Source organism: Oenanthe melanoleuca, chromosome 7, assembly GCF_029582105.1.
Source record: "Oenanthe melanoleuca isolate GR-GAL-2019-014 chromosome 7, OMel1.0, whole genome shotgun sequence".
NCBI classification, from domain to species: Eukaryota; Metazoa; Chordata; class Aves; order Passeriformes; family Muscicapidae; genus Oenanthe; species Oenanthe melanoleuca.
The window spans coordinates 29,739,048-29,759,708 of record NC_079341.1 but is presented as its reverse complement, the minus strand read 5'-3'; the positions used below and the strand labels follow the sequence as shown (position 1 = coordinate 29,759,708).

General features: G+C 42.5%; 1 protein-coding gene across 1 annotated transcript in view; it reads left to right on the top strand.

The window, feature by feature from the left end:
• The first annotated feature begins 11,525 nt into the window (after positions 1 to 11,525).
• The window catches only part of DPP10 (dipeptidyl peptidase like 10), a 410,129-nt gene continuing 400,993 nt past the window's right edge, over positions 11,526 to 20,661 (top strand). The window contains exon 1 of the mRNA XM_056496455.1: positions 11,526 to 11,667. Within this exon, the coding sequence (XP_056352430.1) occupies positions 11,608 to 11,667 (60 nt within the window). The 5' untranslated portion in view covers positions 11,526 to 11,607. The remainder of the gene's footprint in view (positions 11,668 to 20,661) is intronic.

The following is a 20,661-nucleotide window of genomic DNA, read 5'->3' as shown; positions in this document are numbered from 1 at the left end:
TCCATTTAGCATGAACTTTGTTGTGTAGTGTCATAGTGCTTTTTTCACTTAGAGCATCTTTTGGAACTAAATCAAATGAGATACAGAACTTTGTTCCATCAGCACAGCTACTTTCACAGCCAAGTTTGTATAATGGGAACACAACTCGAATTTCATTTGAGATGGCCTATTTTCCATACACAGTAAATAAGTATATTTCTAAATCCTAATTCTTTGTTGATTATGTGGCATTGGCTATTATTTGATCCTGAATTCCTTCCTTCCCTCCCTCCCTGCCTCTTCAATATCCTGAGACTGCAAAATACATTTCCATCAAGAGTGTGCCTGGCACTGACTGAAAGTTTCTGCAAGTAGAAATAAAACTACAGGACTCGAAATGTCTTCTGACAGAACAAAGCAATCCATCAGGTTACAAAATGGGTTTTATTATTTGGTCACCTGCAATGGCAAGGGGCTGGACTGAATACCCCAGGATGTCTTTCCAGCCCAGTGTGCTGTGATTAGAAACATGGGAAGCAGCAAATATGTACTCCCTGACATCAGGTCTCTGCAATGATTCTTTATTGAACTCCAAAGTCAGTGCAAGACCTATTGTGTGGATAATCAAAATCCTTGTCATTTCCAGACCAGCTTCTCACAATAGTTGTGCTCCATGAGAGCAGTGAAACCACAGATGAAGATTTGTGGAACCACTGGGGTCATCTAATAGACTCCCTTACAGTTACAAGCTCCAAGTTATAAAGCCTTTTCATAACTATATGAACACAGAAGATAAAACTCAACTATGGAATTAACTCCTGTTTGCAGTATAGGCCATGACAGAGCCTGTTTCACCCAGAATTTACTACAGAATTCTACTCTTTCAGCCTTTTTTTTTTTTCCCTTGCCTCCACTCACTCTACAAATCCAGTTTTGATGTCAGTTCTGGCTTAGATGCTCTGGAGAGAATGGGAGAAAAAGAGACAGCATTACTGGTGACACTTGGGTAATACATTTCCACATCCAGGCTAGTCCCTTGGCAGTAATATGTCAAGAAATGGGGATGAATGAAACAGATTAGCACAGAGTGAGATTCCCAGGTGGTATAAATTGACATAGCTTCTTTGGGCAGCTTTTTTACTAACTGAAATTGTTTTTCACCTCTTGAAGATGTGAATCACAAATTGAAGAGATATTGAGATTGAAAAAGAAATAACCCCCTTATCTTTGTTGTTTTAGTTTCAGAATTTAGCCAAATACAGTCTCATTATGAGGTCTGTTATTCCATCACATTTTCTTTCATGGCATCTGTCTCTTATATTGAATATTTGCAATTTTTAAGGACATTTTAATTAAAGACGTTAATTTTGTGACATCTTTGCCCGCTAAAAAGTAATGAGGAAAAGAAATCTAGTGTGAAGTAATGCAATCAACCACCTCTAGCATAACATTATGAAAACTGGTAGAATTATTCACTTGTTTTGTGTGTTGTTGATATATCAGCCCAGGGATCATGAGGAAATGTAAGAATCTGTCCTTCCAGTAGTTGTTTCTCTGCATTTTCATAGCAAAGTCCTGTCTCCCTGTTGAGAGATGCTGCAGCTGCCACTCAGGGGTGAAACAGAAGCTGGCACCACGCAGGCAGCCAAAATAGTAAGATTTCCCCTGACGTTACCTGATATTAAAACAAAAGAAACATTCTGCTCCCCCAAACACACTCAGCTTTTCCTCCTCCCTAAGCCAGTAGCACTCCTGAAGGTGCAGTGAGGCCGATGCTTTCAGTCATCAGACTGGCTGCAGATGCATCAGCCATGCAGATGAGATGCTGCAGTCCTGTCGTGTGTGCTGTTCTCACTCAAAACATTAAATATTCTGTATTTCCCTGGCAGGCCTATGCACATGGTTGGGTAAAGAAATATATTGTAAAGGGTAGAGCAAAGGAAAAGAGTTTCCTACCCTTAAGACCAAAGCATCCTATGGCAAGAAGATGTTTTAAATAAATTTCCTGATTTTAAAATGTGGTAATAATATCTAGGTATCCCTTAAAATACTGGGGTTTGCAGTGATTTCTCTGGATCTGAAGATTGTCAGGGGGCCAGCTGTAGCTGGTTTCTATAACTCACCTTGCAAAAGAGATTTTTATATTCCCTAAATTTGCCTTTTGGGGATCCTACAAAATGTACAGTGAATGCTTTCAACATTTGTGTGCCTGCACTTTGAAGACTGAGGAAAGCCATAACAAAGTCTCTGTTTAATAATATAGAAAGAGCCAGTGGCCTCTTTCTGTATGAAAACAGCTTTGAAAATGTAAATGGATTACCAGTTAATTGTTAGAAATACATATCCCTTCAGTTTCCTCTCACCCACAGCCCCAGGGGTGCGGTTGGAGGATTAGGGAAGCAGCAGCTATTTCACAGCTCTGCTTAAAGACCCATTTGTACCTGTGTGGCCTGATGCTCTTGAGAGTGCTGGGACTCCAGCAAGCACCTGTAGGCTGCCTGCTTTAATTTACTGAGCAGCTGGGAGGTAAATGATGATATTTCAGAGCTACAGCAGAGGGAGAGAAGTTCTGCCTGCAGGCCAGTACTTAGCCACAGCCTGGATAGATGAGAATTAAATTCTATAAAGGAAAAAGAAGCAAATACAGAAATTTAGACCTTTCTTCTTTACAGAAGGATGTGTTAGCCCTGCTTGGACCTCAGATAAGCACCTTCTGAAGCTGTATATGTCTGCTGGGCAGTGCTGTTTCAACTTTTAATTTCCTAACTTCTCAATATCATTGACTAAAATTAAAGAAAAGTTCAGAATGCACCTGTCAGTGCCTAGAATAGTCCTTAATTGAGATGAAAGGTTTTTATAGGTTTGGTTCAAAATGCTTTTAGGATAATGGGTAAGTTTTGGACTGCGAAGATCCACGTGATTTAAACAATGTCTCAATTCCCAAGGAGCTCCTTGGCATTACTGTTTTCATATCAGCCACATCTATATTGTGTATAAATTGCTTTGGGATTCTTGGGGTGAAAGGCCTTAGATAAGTGTAAATTACTGTGTGGCCTGTAATTATTTTGAAGTGGTGATTGCTGGGCTGTGCTTTTTATTTGATTTGCAGGGGATTATGACTCTGGTATAGAGATATGGCAGCTTTGGAACTGGGGGAGAAATATGTTCTGAGACTTTGATTTATGTTTTTCTATTCTATTCTTTGAATATAGGTAGGAGGGCAAGAAGGAGAGCACAGACATTTAGTGAACGTGCTCCTGCAGTGTAATTCATCTTTGAGGCTGAAACAGCAGGTTTATAAACTTGGTTAAGCAAGCTTCAATCTCTTTGCTGTTTTTCTTACACCTCCTGGAAGTGCTTCTGACAAATCATGCACTTTAATAAAAACATCTTTTCGAATCAATTTGGAAAACATAGTGCAATCAAAATAATGGCTGGATTATGTGCTTGGAGCTGGTGTCCTTTTATTGTGTGTGCTGGATTGCTGTGTTACATTTGCCTCAGAAGTTATGAGTAAATGCAATGAACAGTGTTTGCCTACAGGTCCTATAGCTGTCAGCCTGCATTTGAGGCCTTCAGCATCCCAGTAAGCATAAATTGTGGTATTTTCCTGAGACCAGGATAATATAATTTCTGGATTTAGTTATTAGAAGATTGCACAATTGCTAGAGAATATGTAACTGCATATGAGACTTGTTTGTTCCCAACAAATTCTTCTCAGCATTGTCAGTCCCACATCTTCAACAGCTCTCTGGGATTTACTAAAAGGCTCACAGCCTAAAAGGAAGAATAAAACTTCTGATCTCACATCTACCTTGGTTAGTTTAAGCCTTGTGACACTGACAGGAATTTACACTGAAGCAGTTCTTGGTTTGTTGCAAAGTACAGGAGTGGGATCCACACTGTTTTTCCCCACATAATGTTCTACTTTTTTTATAAGCAGAATATAAAAAGGATGTTAAGGCACAAGGAAATGATTTCTATGCATGTTTACATGATATTAGAATGAGCAACTGGCAGTAACCTTGTTCTCACTAACAAGGTAGTATTTCTTAATTGGCTGGATGTGATCCTTGATGTTACTAGAAACCCCTGATGTATGTGTGCAAATGTACATTGGTACATGCCAGCAGGAGGCAAGCATCATTCTAACAAAAGGAAGTAAATATGTTCCCAATGATTTTTGGGCAGCCAAAACTTTCACAGCTTGTCAGCTGAAGTGCAGCAGCAATCAAGGTGGCTGAGCAGCGTGGGCTTGTGACTGACACACTTCTGACTGAACAGTAAAACAGATATAAGGGGAGGTTCAGTTGCTTTCTTATTGAAAAGGCATCACAAATCTGAAGAGACTGGGAAATTTTACACATGAACAAAGAGGATTCTCTTCCAGGAACATACTAACAGCAGCACTTAAGGATGAGAGCAGCAGCAGTCAAGGGCATGGTCAAGTGTGGTCCTAGACTGCAGCCCCACTGTTGTTTTCATAGAGTGTTGGTAGGGATTGTACCTAAAACGTGTCTCATTACTGGTGCTTTGGACAAGTTCTCCTTTCAAATTCTTGTGGTTTGTCTTCCATTTGCATTTAAGTTGTTTAAGTTTTCTTCCTCACCAGTGTTTTCTTTGTATCATTTTGCATTTTAACTTCCTGGAGCAACAATTTGAGATAATGCAGAACCCTTATTTCACTAGGTGGGTTTACTTTCAGCGACCAGCACTGCCAGAATAATTCTGTCAACTTGCCTGAGCTTCTGCTGCTCTCAGGATGCTTTCTCCTGCCCCAGAGGTGGGGAAACAAAGCAGTGACCTCCTAACAGCCACCTTGGGAATCTGAGCTGCAGTTCTTCTATGGTTGTTCTATGGTTGTTGGCTATCCCATCTTTCACCCTGATTGATTAAAATGATGGGTTTTGCCTCAGCAAAGGAACAAGTTATTTTAAGCACTTTGCTTGGGCCTGTTATTGCTTCCCTGATGGCCCAGGCCTGATGTCTTAAAGTGTTTTCAGAAAAAGGAAAAAGCTGATCTGTTACCCTGCCTCAGACGTGGTCCTAACACATGTACACAGACTAAGGCAAACTGACAAATTTCTGATGGCAATTGCTCCTTGTTGTTCCTTGAGAAAACTGCTCTGCAGTGTTCCAGGGAAAGTACTTATTTGATAGCAGATTATCTTTCATTTGTGAAAAAAATTATCATGTTATGTGATATGAAATTTACACAGAGTAAAGAAAGAGAGGTTTTGTCTGTTATTCAGTACCATTGAAGCATAATGGAAATAATTATGGTTTAAGTTTTATTCTTCTCATTTTTTTTCTGTGTGATAGTATGCCTCTGAAATTTTGCTTAGACTTGTATTAACCCAGATAGATGAAGGAAAATGATCTATATAGCCTTTTTTTTTTTTTTTTTTTTTTTTTTTTCTGTTGTCATTGAATTTTTGTGGTTTGTTTAATCTGGAAAGTATCTTTCCTGCAGCATCTAAGACCTAACATAAAATCCCCTATTACCCCACTTCAGTCTCTGTAGCTAGAAACTATTAATTTAAACTTCAAACACTCTAAATAATGTAAAATTTCCTTTTTTAAAATTTTTCATTCTGGCTTTACTGGCAGCTGGTTTCAGGATGATACCTCTACATACAGTACAGGGCAAAATAATGGCTCATTGTGAAATTTGCTTTTGTGAGACACATAATGCAAATATCCCAAAAGCAGAAGGAGCCTTGGGGTAACTTCTTCATCTTGAGGGGACAAATAATTCAATCACATAAAGTTCTGCCATACTAAATTTGGTAAAGACTTAACAAGTTTTAGGGCTACCTGTTAGGCACATAAAGACTTGGAATGCTGGGCTGACTGTCAGAATAGGAACTCTTATACTGTTTCAGAAATTTGGTTACTACCTGGGGCTAATCTTTAAAAAAGAGGGGGATTGCTTGTGGGTAGCTTATTATATGAAAATAAGGGAGATGATCCTGCTGAGACGAAATATTCTCAGTCTTGCTTGACATTTAATTTAAGCTTGTGTGCTAATCTAGAACCTTCTATAACTCCCCTCTGGACTGGCTTTTGGCCACGGTGTCAACCCAGAAATCCACTGCTCAGGCCTGTCTTCAGTGAGCAAGAAGGTCCCAGGAGAACCAGCACTGGAGAGGGCTGTGATGTTCTTGCAGACCAAGTGCTCTCTGTGGCGTTCAGTGTCTCCTGACAAACAAGATTTTAAGGTGTAAAGGAGCACAAACCTGTACAGAAATTTTCCATGACTTGACACTACTTTTGGCATGTGTGCACCAGTACTTCATAGCAATTCCTGAAAGTGGTGCAGTGCCCATAGGCAGGGAGGTGGGTGCCTGTGCTCCTGTAAATCCTCACACATGCAAAAGCATTACTCATCCTGTAGCTCTAGCATGGTAGAAATATTGAATCCTGTTAGCAGTGTGAGTAATAGTTATGCATGAAATTAAATCTACTTCTCAGATAGGTCAGGTTAACCTTCTTCTTTTTATACTGCAATTGCTTGTACAAATAGAAGGCTAAATGAAAGCAGTGAGATGGAGCAGAGTGCTCCAGGGGTCTACTATGGAATTAATGTGAGACCAAGGAAAAATGGTTTGTGCTTTTTTACTGAAGTTCCTCACCTGTAAAGTAGGTATATCTGTCAATACACTGTGTGCTAAAGAAAATTAGTATAGCTTGGTGGCCATGTGTTTTGGGTTTTTTGCTTAATTTTGTTTTGTTTTCTTGGATAGTATTAGTTATTCCTCTGAAGTCTCACTGGAAAATGACAAGGACTCAAGATTGCTGTTTTCTTCTTCTCAGAGTCTGGTAACAGGCACACACAGGACAGACTGGAGGGATCCTGAAGAAGATACTCCTTCCTTGTGGCATTGCCTGTGGCTCATCAGAATTAATTCAGCAGCCCACAGAGACCTGCTAGGAGGTTCTCTGTGAAGTGCTGCTCATAAAGCCACCTCCTGTCTGTACAGGTTCTGTGGGTGACACATTCAGTTCATTCAGGCACAGACCATTTTCCCTTGCCTCTGCTTGCAGTTTTATATCTCAAAAACTACTTGCTTGTCTTCCCTGGTAACAAGGCAGTTGTATACAGGCTGTTTTTCCATCTCTTCTCACAACATACTCTCTGCACTGAATCAATGATATGTAGACATTACTGAATCTATTTTCATGATATCTCCCATTTGCAGGCAAAATCTAGTAGAAGTAATTCATTATTATTGTAACAGGGAAGATTTTTTTTTCATCTTCTGACTGTGATTCAATACCATTCACCTTCACCTTTACACAAAATTAAGTGAAGAAATCATTGTGCACCAATGGTTCCTTTGTGCACCAGAACATTTTTATAACACCTTTTGTTTCCAAAAAAGTTGCAAATACTTAATCTGAATATTTTTTATTGAAATAAATGTAGTGACTGAGAACAGAAAATAATCATAACTAATGTACTCTTATACCTCAGTGGATTTTAGCTACTATAAATGAGGAGCATCTTTATTTCCTTCTTCATCTGTTCTATATATTGGACTGGATTTTATGAGTTTTGAGCATGTCTTTCAGCAATGGAGTGGGTTTGGCTTGGTTTTGTTCAAAATTTCAATTACTGGACCATGCTGAGCTGGTTAGAAATCAACCTGCTAAACCTCAAGACAGTCACCTGTGAGGGAATTTTGGAGTGCTAAAGGAGTGGACACACATACAGTTAATATGACACCACCTGGCAGGGATAACAGGGTGCTTTCCCAGTGGGAGAGGTGTCCATTAGGAGAAACCTTTCACTGCAGTAACCAAACACTGTGGGTTAACCCAGCAGCAGCAGCTCCTGGCACTGCAGCCCAGGTAGAGGATTTTTGGGAAGCTGAGTGGAGGCAGGCTCTGCCCTGCTGTGTTTCACACAAGCCCAGCACTGCACACAGCTGGCTCCTGGTGGGCAGGGGGCTGGCAGCCTCGCAGGGACCCCAAGTCAGCCTCCCTTGTGGTATTAAAACTTCTTCATCCATAAACAGGGAAGTCTGTAAACTGATTATGAACTGGTGTGAATTAGAAATTGAGTTCGCTCGTGTCAATATCTGCCAACACATGTGAGCAAGAATTAGGCCCTTGGTATGTGGAACAGCAGTAAGACTAAATTTTATGCACTTGTGTAAAACAAAAAAGAGAGCAAATATTTTTCTACAGCTATAGAAACTTCATATTGCCATGAAGTATCTAGAATTACTAATACACACTTTAATTTTTTATTTCTCAGGATGGTGATGATACAATTAGTCTAACATGACCAAAAAAAAAAAAAAAAAAAAAAAGTTTAGAAAATAAGAGGCAGGAAAATGTGTGGCTGGGGAGCTGTATTGGGAGTTTCTAAGAGCAAGTTACTGCAGGACTTGAATAGTGATCAGGAGCCTCTGGGAAATGCTGGCTCCAGCAGCATTTCTGCTGCCCACAGTGACTCGCTGCACTTGGACAGTGGGACAGGCAGGCTTTTCTGTCACAAGAAGGGATTTTCTTTTCTCTCAAACTCTGGATAGCTTAATCAGTTTTGCTGGCTGATCATGTTGATTTCTTAATAATTTTAAATCTTTCAGGAAGGAGGTTCATTCAGGGCTGCTCCAATTCAGGCAAGTGCCACCTGCTCTATTGCACTGTGTAACAGAGGCATCTGCTCCCAGCTTTAATATTCTCCAGCATATTTTGGTAATCACTCAGTTATTTAATTGCACCCTCAAGGCACTGAAAATCTGAGAACCTCCTTGCAGGGCTAACTTGGATGCTTGCATTAGCAGTCAGCACCCAGGGTGAGCTGCATTTTGCTACAAAGCCACTTCTCAAAGAAGATTCCACCTATGGAGGATTAACAGCCACATCAGGGAGCAGGAGGGGTGGCAGGGAATGACATTACTGGAGAAGCAAGCAGCAGAGTGGTGCTCAGGAGGATTTCAGTAGGCATTTTGTGGAATTCCACTCTATTGATCTGCCTTGTTTCTGGGATATTTTATAATGACAAACCACACACTTACAGAGATTTTACAGCTCCAGCCCTTGTTAGGTTCATCCTCTAATGAGATTCCACCTTGTGGGAGCAGGAGGTTAATCAGCAAACTGCACTTTCTAGGAATAGATATCTCAAAATTTGTAGGAGTTCATTTTTAAACAATGCCAGCAAATTATTGATCTTAACTCTGTCTTTGTCAGTTTTTTAGCCCAAGTTGCTTTTTCTTTGTTATTATGAGGAAGAGATTTCTCTATTAGCTTAAAGCTGGTTTTGGGGCTTTCACAGATGGTCAGCCACTGTGAAGTATAAAATCAAGGATGAAAACTTTATACAAAATTCTCATAGGAACTTACAAAAACCCACAGATATTTAGTCCAACTAAAATTGTCATGAGTTCATTTTTTTGTCTTACAGTAGTTCCCATGTGAGATTGTGAAACACAAGTGTATTTCAAGATGAAGGTCTTTGAGTCTTCCAGGCTACTTCTGCCTGCTTGAGCTCCTGCTGACAATAACTTGAAGTCATAATTTTCTTCTCAGGACAAATGTTTGGGCAGGGTATGGTGAAAGTTAGCCTGTTAGCCCTTTACCCAAACAGCCATTCACTTGTTCCCTCCTCCTCAACTCACCTTTGAGTTGAATCATGTCTCATTTTTATGTGAGGGAGGTTTTTTTTCCCATCTATATCCATTAAGTTTCATTCCTGTCTGCATATGATAGAGAGAGGTGAAGGAGCACTGCTGAGCCCCTGATATGCTTGCTAAATGGGGTTTTTATTGCTCAAAATCCAATAAATCTGCTAAGGTGAAGGAGGCTAATGTGAGCAGTCCTGCAGGCTACAGGCCAGCCCAGAGATGATCAAGGCTGGGCCAGGAGAGACTCTCTTGCTGTGCCTTTACTTTGCATTTGGCTTCCTTTGGTAATGACATTTTCCCCAGCATCACTGGAGTAAACAGTGACCGCTCTCCCCTCTCTGGAGGGGTTGTTTGTACCCAGGGCTGCTTTCCCATAGAAGGCAGACACATTTCTGCAGATCAGCCTTTTCCTTACCAGCTCCATCTCCAGCAGCACCTGCCTTTGTGTCCGAGTTAAGGTGTGCAAAATGAATTTTGGCTTTGGAATATTGTGTGTGAGATGATTTAAAGCAGATTTTCTTTCAGGAAATTAAAATCTTCTGAAAATGAACCCCATTTAAAAGAGCTCTGGCAGATGTCTGAAGTCATGATGAGAATACAAGCATAGATGAGGGTTTCCATAGGTCTGTGTGAGGATGTGTTGAGCTGTGACCACAGCAAGCTCTCAGCCTTCTCCTTTGCAGAGTGGGATGGACCTTCAAGTAGCAAAGCACAGCCTGAAGTACTTAGCAAAATTTGTTTTCTTGCATCACTACCTTTTGGGCACATGCTTTGTACATTTTTTTCAAATAACTTTAGAAAAAAATATGGAGTGGCAGTAGGGGAGGAAAATGAGACAGAACCATGAAACAAGCTCAACCTAGGGCCTGAATTTTAAGTGTCATTTTATTTTTGAGCAATAACTTCCTGCACTGGGAGTATAAGTTTTGATATGGTAGCAAATACTGCTCAACAGCCTCTCTCTTGGAAGAACAGATGCTTCAGAGATGCCTGAAGCTGGAGTCTCATGCAGTGAGGTTCCAAATCAGCAGTTTCTTTAGGAGACTTGTGCCATAGCTTCTGGCCGTAGTCTGTCCTCATTCTTCTTTGCTTCCTCTTGAACCAACTTTACCTGCCCTGGCTGCAGTTTTGTGCACCCCTCAAAGTCACCCCAGGAATGCCTTCGTGTGTGGCACATTGTGTCTTGTTTTACTGGGAGGTTTCTCTAAAGTAAGAGTCATTTAAGGATGTTATGTACATATGTTCATTATCAGCCTGCGGTGTCACAATCTGCTCTCAGAGCTTACCAACTTCCATCCCCAAATCCTGGTTTTGCACCAGCCTTGGGTTGGACCTGCGGGACGAGAATCTGTGTGCTTCTGGCAAGTCCTGCTCAGCAGCCTGGGGTACAGATTCTTAGCCTGTACCACAACCAACACCACTGAAAAGTTATTTGGAGGAAAGTCTAATTGGAGATGCATCTCCTCCGCTCCCCGGGGAAGCGTGGAGCTGTTGCGGTGCTTAACAAAGCGTGGTGATTTTGGATACCCCGAGTGCCCTGGCAGGGGCTGTGAGGCTGGTGCCTGTACCTGCGTTACATAAGCACGCCCGAATCCCCGTACCGCAGTGGGCTGGAGGCGCTTTGGAACCGAGGGAAGAGGCGGAACGGGGAAGGTAGAAAGGAAAAAAAACCCGTGGAGCACGAAGGAAAGAGCAGCCAGCTCTTAAACTTTCCGCTGCAGTCTTACTCATCTCGGCTGAGAGCACTGCGGGGCTCGGCTTCCACAGAGCGGGGCTGATCTCGTCCCGCTCCCCAGCCCCGGGCTGCAGGCGGCTGCGCTCGGTGCCGGTGCCGGTGCCGGTCCGGAGCCGGTGCCGGTCCGGCGGGCGGGGCGGTGCCGGGCGGGGCGGAGCGGGCGGGCGGAGCTGCCGGGGTGCGGAGCAGCGCAGCCGGAGCCGCAGCCGGAGCCCCCCGGCCGCTCGGAGGCGCCGGGAGGGACCCGCCGGCAACATGAACCAGACGGCCACCGTGTCCCACCACGTCCAGTGCCACTCCACCCGGGCCGTCAAGGTAGGGCTGGCGGCAGCGGGGCTGCCCTCTCGCTGCCGCCGGGCCGGGCCGGGCCGGGCCGGGCGGGGGAAGTTCGGCGGAGCTCGGGGACAGGCGAGGGACAGCTCGGGACAGCTCCGGCGCTTCCCGAGCCAGCCCTGCGCTGCTGAGCTCCGTGCCCGAAGTTGGCCCCGCGCCCCGGCTCTCCCTGAGCTGCGAGTGCCTCCCGGGGCTGCCGGTGTCTCCCGGGGCTGCCGGTGGCTCCCGGAGCTGCCGGTGCCTCCCGGAGCTGCCGGTGCCTCCCGGGGCTGCCGGTGCCTCCCGGGGCTGCCGGTGCCTCCCGGGGCTGCCGGTGGCTCCCGGAGCTGCCGGTGCCTCCCGGGGCTGCCGGTGCCTCCCGGGGCTGCCGGTGGCTCCCGGGCTGCCGGTGCCTCCGGGCGCAGCTCCCGGTACCGGCGCGGCGGAGGCTCCGCTCGGGGCAGGCGCTGTGAAACTGACCGGTGGGACGTGGTTTGGGCGCTGCTGCTCGGAGCGCTCCGGGCAGGACCGGGCCGTGTGCTCGCTGCTGGCAGCGGGGTTCTCAGTGCCGGGAGCGGGGCGGGAGCTGCGGCTGGGCACGGGGGTGATCGTGCTGGGGGAAGAGCCCAGGGAATAGCGGGCTCTGTCCTCGGCTGCCTTCTTGCCCAACCTCTGACTCCATCCCGCCTTTGCATTGATTGAAAACTACTTTCTAGCTGAGTTACTGCACTCTAGAGCCATAAAATGAAATCCCTAACCAGATTGGTATTCAGTAGGAAGTACCTCTGCAGAAATAAGTGTTTGGTGTTGTTTTTTTTTTTTTTTTTTTTTCCTGAAGTAAAAACGCAGTCAGTGACAATATTTGATTAGTGACTCTTAGTCCTGAAAATACAACATCGAGAAATTTTACACTAGCTATTTTGTTTCATAAAATGATGTGAAAGCCTGGAGAGTTCATCGGTGCCTTTCTGTCGGTGCCTCAGGGCAGTGGTGCCCGGCCGTGCTCGGGTTTGTGTGGGATGAGGAAACCTGCTGGGGCTTCAATCCTCGTGCTGCAAAGTTCGGGGGTCTGGGGTTTGTTTGTCTTTTCAGGAAGAGCAGCTGAACTTTGCATCATGTTAGGAAATTCTCAGTTGGGCTTTTTCCCGTTAGTGCTGGGAATAAAACTCGTGACTTAGAGCTGAGGCAGGAGGGGATTAAAGGTATAAATCTTCGATTAGCACTGTCATTTTTATCCAGGCTGCATTAGGATGTGCAGTGTGTGATTCAGAATGTCTGCAGGCTCAGGGATGGGGAGGGGGTTACCTGTGGCTCTAGTGACCAGCTGTGCACGGTGTAACTGTGTGTCCATCACACCACAGAACAGCCCCAAGTGGGCAAGGTCATGGAAAGTGATGAATTACAATTGCCCTGACCTACTTCAAAGAGTCACCAAATATAATCTTAAATTTTTTCAAACCATTGCATCCTCTCTAGGTCTATCTCTGAAAGTACTAGAGAACAGAGAGCCGTGTCGCATTTGCTGTGGGAGCTATTCCCTTGTTTTATTTGGAACATCCAATGCTAATTTTTCACTGCCAGAAACATTTATTAAATTCATTTGACTAGACTTCTAAGCCAAAACAACAACAACCACCAATATCAATATGCCATTAAAAAAAAAAAAAAGAAAAAAAAGAAAGGAAAAAGAGCCAGAGGAGTCAATAGTCTTCAAAAAGAGAGAACGTGAATCAGAGCCTTCTAGACATGAGTCCATTTTACAATCAACACAGTAATACTGATGGCATTAGAAAACTGTCTCATTTTTCTGCTCTTAATTCTATGTGTCAGGTGTAAAATGTGCTTTATAAATAGTTTTAAGTGCTTCAATGCTGAGCCAACGGATACTCCATGAGAAAGTATTTATGACTGTAGAGGAGCAGTAACTTTCCTATGGTAATGAGGACCTTGTATTGGAAATTACTTCAAAAATACTTCATTAGTGACCAACAAATATAAATTGCATTTTAGGCATGACTTCCCAAGAAACAGTGTTAGTTCCAGCAGTTATGAAGATTCAAGAAAAAATGTTACAGGAAAACTTTACACCTATTAGAATGAGATCCCTAAAAACCCTTATTTATTCCTCTGATGTTTCTTCCCAACACACAAAGCTGTGACATCTTGGCTCCTGTGTGTTAGTATCAAGGTAATGTTACTTCTCAGTGGTTTCTGGGTCAGCCACACTCTGCTTTGTAATGCAGCATAAACTTCTGGATTCACAGAACAAGTAGAATGATCCACTTGTCCACTCAATTGAATCCTGCAAACTTCCTGTGTGCCGGTTCCCTCTCTGAATCACCCTGGGGCTGCAGGAGTGCCTGGATGGAGAGACACCCCTGGCCCTTTCTCACATCCTTCTTTGTTGAGGGGTGGGTACAACTTTGTGCATCTTTGAACTGAGTGTACTGCACCTGAAGTTTGGTGACAGAGAAACAAATTGACAGAGGAAAATGAGTATTGAGCAAGAAAAAAAGTTGAAAGATACCAAGCCCCTTGGATAAAATGCAAAATCTCCTAGAAAAGAGATTTTTTACCTCTAAGACTTTTTATAGTTTGAGATGATTGCAAACCTTATCACATTGCTGATACTGCTATGAACAATGATCTTTCACTCTGACATGTGCAACAAAAACTTTTAGGGTCTGACTGGGAATGCCAAATACCTGACTCATTTCTGTATCATTATGTGCTTGACTCCAGGATCTCCCCATGGCTATGAAATTGGTTTTATTCTTCACATTTTTGGCTCATCTTGTCAACACAGCAAGCAAATTAGCTCTTCCAGGAGAATCGCTGAGTTTTGTGCGCTTCCATGTTGTGCTGATGGCCAAATAATTTTTCAACATTCTGTTTCTTCTGTCAGAGAAAAATTCTGTTAAAACATTGTTTGCCTTGCTCAGAAGAGAGAAAGGAAAAAAAACCCCACAACCCAGTAAATAGAAAATAATAATTCTCTTGGCTAGCTAGGAAAACGAACTAAACATCTGTGTGATATTTACAGGGACTGTGGAATAGAAAAGTTTGTCTTGCTCTTAACACAGTTGTGACTACAATTTGCTCTTATTTAAAAGACAAAAAAAAAAAAAAAAAAAAAAAGGTGGAGTTAAGCTAATATTTCTGTGGCTTTATGCATTCTTTAATAATAAAATATTCTTTACCAGATCATGACTCTCTGCTGTTATCAACCTCATATTGATCTGACTGCGAGCTGGATCATTGAAGGAGTTACTAATTGGCATTTCAGAAGCACATAATTACTGTGTAATGTAATATGTATGTTGTAACCTTTTACTCTTTCTTTCCTGCCTTCCTTTCACTTTTATTTATTCATTAGCTCTTAGATTGTAAACTATAAAAAGAAAGTGCAGATATGTCCTTAGCAAAAATTCTGCAGCAAGTTTCATCAGTGTCCAGGGGCTGTATCAGCAATTTTTACATTTCAGGTTTATTGTAGTAGTGTTTTATCACCTGCTAATTGATGAGTAGTGGTGTACTCATAGTTTTCTTATTTGCAGTTAGGCTGAGGAGCAAAGACTTTAAGGGGGTTTGTAGTGTTCACTTTGGACGTTTATGTGTTTAGAGCAATTATTTTTTTTAAACCAAATCTGTGCCTTAGCAGGAAACATCTGCCCACTCCTGCAAACTGCAAACACATCTCCTCCTACAGAGAGAGAGAGAGAGATTCATATGTAGCTGTTCCTGGTCATAAAGGCTGCTCAGTCACACTCTTTGGGTTGAAACTTCAGGTAGTTGGATCTTTGAATGCCCGCAGGATGTGCTCACACCAGGCCTTGTGCAGATAGGAGAATCACTGCAATCTGCCAGCTGCTTAAGAACTAAATCCCTTAAAATGAGAGCAGCGTTTCTGAAATCCATTACATCAAAAGCAAGTCACTAACAGATAATCTCAGTGAGTGTTCAATTATTAACTAGCCAGGATTCATAGAGAAGGGCATAAGTGATACAGGGCTGTACTATTGATAGGAAAACAGTCTTTGGCAGCATAATAATGCAAAACCAACAAACCAAATAAGTGGTACATTTAAATGTAATGGGTTTGCATGGTATTTTGTTTAAGGCAATATGGAATTTGAGCAGTGTTGTGCCATGTGCCAACATGTTTGTGTTGCTGTGTGAGGAACTGCAGCTCTGGGGAAGCGCAGTGAGGTGGTGGCAGGAGGCAGCCTGGCCCTGGGGACACAGCTCCCTGTCATGGGATGGGGCCAGCTCAAAATGCATGCTTAGAACAAAGTAAATATTTATATTTTCCAAAGCACTGAGCAAATGTGCAATGCTCCTGTGTTTATTTTGTTCTCGAGACTCTGTCTGGAGGTGTATAGTGACCTGTTAGGGGACTCCAAAAATTATAGATTATAGCACTCATCAAAGAGACTGGCTTGGAGGATGATAGAAATACTTTAAGTGTTGTTGCCTGAATGCATTTTTGTTGAGTGGAGTTGCTTGTTTGATTTATTTGAATGTTGTAGATCAAAACTACATTCATGATTACACATATGTGTGGGGAATACAAGCTAGAGGTCTCTAGGTGGAAATCTGAAGAACAAATCACACCTTTTAAATCTTCCCATTTCCTTGTATTATCTTTCTCATTTTATCTTTTAAAACTTTGCACTCTTAATTCCCTGCTCTTTTTATAAAACTTAAAAGCAATTAACAAGTTTTTTTATATATTTATATATATATTTTTTAATATTTTATATGCATGAATATATACTGATTCTGTGGTGTAGGTTTGATATATGTAATACATAGCCAATCTCCTCCACCCCCATGTATTCTAATAATGGGCAATTCATGGTTTTCAGTGTAATGCTGACCATAGGAATTCAGAAGGCAGTCACTTTAATAAATACAAAGATACACGAACATGGTGGTAAATTATAATTAATAATGGGTTAATACTTTCCTGGATTGCAATAATATAAAAATTTTCCTACTACCCATCATTACTTTAAAGAATAGGGCATTAAGTTTGATTCTCTTTGAAGCCACTTAAGATACGGTTCTGTGAGTGTTACATAACACTTTCCTGAGCAGATACCACATCATGAAGAATTTAATCTTTCTCATGCTTTAATCCAAAACTGTTTTAGTAACCATGTGTTAAGAAAATTTTGTGCTTATTTAATTCAGTATTTCATTTTTAAACTTAGCATAGTAAGACTGGCATGCAGTCTAACACCTGAGCATTGCTTTGGAATTTGCTTAGGACCTTTCATGTTTAAAGATTTTTATCTGAGGTCCTCAAATTGAATTATAAATGTTAAGTTATGCAGCATCCAGGTTTGTGACTGTGCTGTGTTAATCATTTGACAGGTTTTTGGATCAGTGACTTTGACCATTCTCACGTGCTGACAACACCCAGTGTTACTGGCAGCATGTGCCAGAAGCAAAGCAAAATTAACTTCTGTGATTCTTAAAAATGAGGCACCTGATGTGGCAGAATGCCTTGGGGGCTTTTTGTTTCAAAGAGAGACAATGAGACAGGCAGGTTCGTTGCACTGTGAATGGAACCAGGAGTGATTCACAGCAATATATGCCAACCCAAGGGACCAGAGGGAAGGAACACCTAGAATCAGAGTCATCAGCTTAATTAAAGACTCTCCACAGTCCTGAGCTGTGAAGCTAATGCAACTGCTGCAGATGAGGGCCTGATTTATTTCATTGTAAATTTAACAGGTGAAGTAGTTGGAGTGAATTATGCTTTGAAATGCTGATTTCTCAGTGCTGATGGCAAAGGGAGCTCCAGTGCCCAAGCTGAGTGGTGGCCGTGTGCTGTGGGTCTCATCCCCACATCAGGAGTGCCAGAGGGGGGAGGATGCTGGGGCCTCCAGGGATGCAGGATAATGTCCAATGATGTTTAAAGCTTAGTGATACTGATGCTGGCCTTGAGCTGCTGACCTCTTCCCTGAGGATACATCAGAAAAACAATCCAAAGCTAGAGTTTAAAAGAGGAGAGGAGTGGAACTGGAGACAAGGAGAAGGCTGTTGAGTTTGAGCTTGTGTGTAACCTTACCAAGGGAAAAGGATGAGGGTGAGCCCTGGGGAAGTTCTGCAGAAAGCTGAGAAGGAAGCAGAGATGGTATCTGAAGGACACCTTGAGGCAGTGGTGGCAGCTTGGCAGGAGGAGGCAGAGACAAGGGAGTTTCAGGGAGATGGAATTTGAGTGTGACTGGCTGCTAACAGCAGCTGGCAAGTCAAGAAAGATCAGAATGGAGTGTTGTATTTTAGCTTCAGCTAAGAAGACGTTACTTGGGATATTGGCTGTTGGATTAGATTACCTTTCCAGATCTGACCTGTCACACAGAAGTTGTTGCAGAAAGTCACAGCCCTAAGGAGAAACCGAGAGACAGAGATAATGCACTCTTTTGGAGAAGTGACAGAGATGAGGTTTGCAAAGTTATCTCCCTAGAAGCAAGAGAGCACAGTGTCTGCAGGCTTCATGCTGGGAAAAAACCCCACAGATATATGTATATATTTGGAAAAAATATATATGTATATATTTGGAAGAGTTAGGCAATATGGGGAAAAAGAAAAATATATACACAGGGTTTGTTATATTTATATACACTGTATATTTATATACACTGTATAGTTATATATATAATTATATACACTGTTTTGTGTAGTAACATAGAAAAGTAACCAAAAAAAAGCCAAAACTATGAGTTTGCTGGGAAAGTTATGATAATAATTATGCAAATGTTTCCCCTTTAAGAAAAGGTTTGGGGAGCATACAAGGATAGTATTTTGGTAATTTTTGTCCAAATTTAGCTACCTGTGCAATAGTGGTTTAGCACTGTGGGAGGCAATAACAGTACACATGTTAAACTCTTCTTTAAAAATTTTAAGTTGTTTTAAGCTTATTTTGTAATGTTTTAATTGATGTAGCTCATTAAAAAAAAAGATAATAAGCCTATTGCTTCTTTTACGACCTGAGCTACTTCTGCAAGTAACAGATGTCAGATATAGTCATTCAGTGACATTTGTGCATGAGGATTTCTAAGAATTTTCATGTTAGCACAATGGTGGTGAAATCAAAATTAAACCTTATTTATGTAAAAAGAATGTACTGTTGTGCAGCAAGTTTCTAAGCACAGAAAAATTGATGCTATTATATTAAAGAGTAACTCTTAGGTTTTATGTTCCTGCAGCTTGAGAAAGTTGCAGTATGCTAGTGCTTAATAATAAAACTTGCCTTTAAGTTTATATCATTAAAAAGACGGACTTTGTCTCCAAAGGTGGCTGTTCTTTACGGTGGTAATTGTGTTCCTCCTGCTGCTGGTCCTAACTGTCCTTTTCACCAGTGGTGCTTTGCCCAGGGGTAGTCTCTGGCTGGGAGTGTGTCCTGTGGCTTTCCTCAGAAAGGAACCCCTGCAGGTGCAGCAAGGAGAGAGTTTCACACCTCGTGGATACAGGAGATGCAAACATTTTCAGTCCTGACAAATATGAGACCTGCTGAAGGTTTTTAACGGGGGGAGGAGGGAAGGAGAAGGCTGGGGCAGGTACCTGTGCCTGGTGGTCACACTGGTGGCTGTAAATGCTCTGTTCATGCTCCTGCAGAAGGTGGAGGAGTTTCTCCGGGGCAGGGGATGCTGCTGGAGCTTTTCCCTGAGATCTGCAGCACGATGCAGGTCAATACACCAAAGTCCATTAGCTTAAGGGGAGCTGATCTCTTGATGCCAGTGGTGAGGGCTGAGTCCCTCTGGGGACCCCGTTTCCTCCGCCCCTGCCGCCTGGGCAAACGATCTGTCAGAGGTCTGGAGCACTGTCTCTGTCTCTGAACTTGCTCTTCACTACAACAGTCAAGGAATGAAGAATATTTGTTTAAATACTTGTTTATTACCTTATTTATGTTTTTAAAATTGTGGTTTCAGCAGCGTAAAGGCAAGAGTCTATCCCTTGGCTTAGTTTTTCCCTGGGTATTATAGATGAATAGCAGGCTTACATTTTGAAATAAACTTTTTTTCTTTTGTAAAATCAATTGCTTAGGCAGGAGAGTTCCTGACTTCCCAATTAAGCAATTTATCTAAAAGAAATCTTTTTTTCCTTCCCTTCAGAGCATTAAACCCTTACTCAGCTTGAAAGCTGCATCAGTCTGTCAGTGTGGGATTAATGCCACGAACGATGCTGCTCATATTTGCTGCAGAGATGACCTGCAGACATGACCATCATGTTAAAAAATAGCTTTTATAATTCCCTGTGCCTGATAACAGAGCCAAAACCTGCCTCTATTTTCCTGTATTTCTTCTTACTGGTTAGAGGAAGGGAGAAGGCACAAAATGTGGTGCCTGTCCCTGATGGCCCATCCATCCCTGCTGCCTGCTGGGGCTTGGGCAGTTTCTGGAATTGCTTCCTGGCTGCAGTGGCTCTGGCTTTGCCATGTCCCTGTCTCTGTGGGCACCACGGGAGCATCGGCACACACAGATCCCTCCACAGGCTGTGTGTGAGCACTCACAGCCTGGCATCCTAAAACCTGCACTCAGCCTGCTCCCACTGCACACCAGGGAGACTTAGGGCTTACTTTGGCTTTTTTGGATAAATCTAGGGAAGGGAGGAGACTTTTTGTCTTAACATTTTTGCTTGTTGTCAATATAAATAAGTTTGAACATGTTCTGAGATTACCAGCTCAGCTTCTGAACACTGAAAGGAATCAACCCCTCAAAGCTTTTGAGATTTGCCATCACTCACATTTCACCCATACAAGCAAATCCAGTGTGTGTGTGGCACTGAGCAGCACAATAGTGTGTTTATTCAATCTCCATCCTAACCTTGCTCCTCTGAGAGGCTGGAAGGAAATTGCTGTGCTTCTGCATTTTCTTGTGGGATGTATTAGTTTCTGCTGCTTGTAATGATCTTTCCCTAACTCTCCTGCTAATCCAAACTCAAAAAACCCATTCTAGCAGTGCTGGAATGATTGACTAAAGGTTTTCT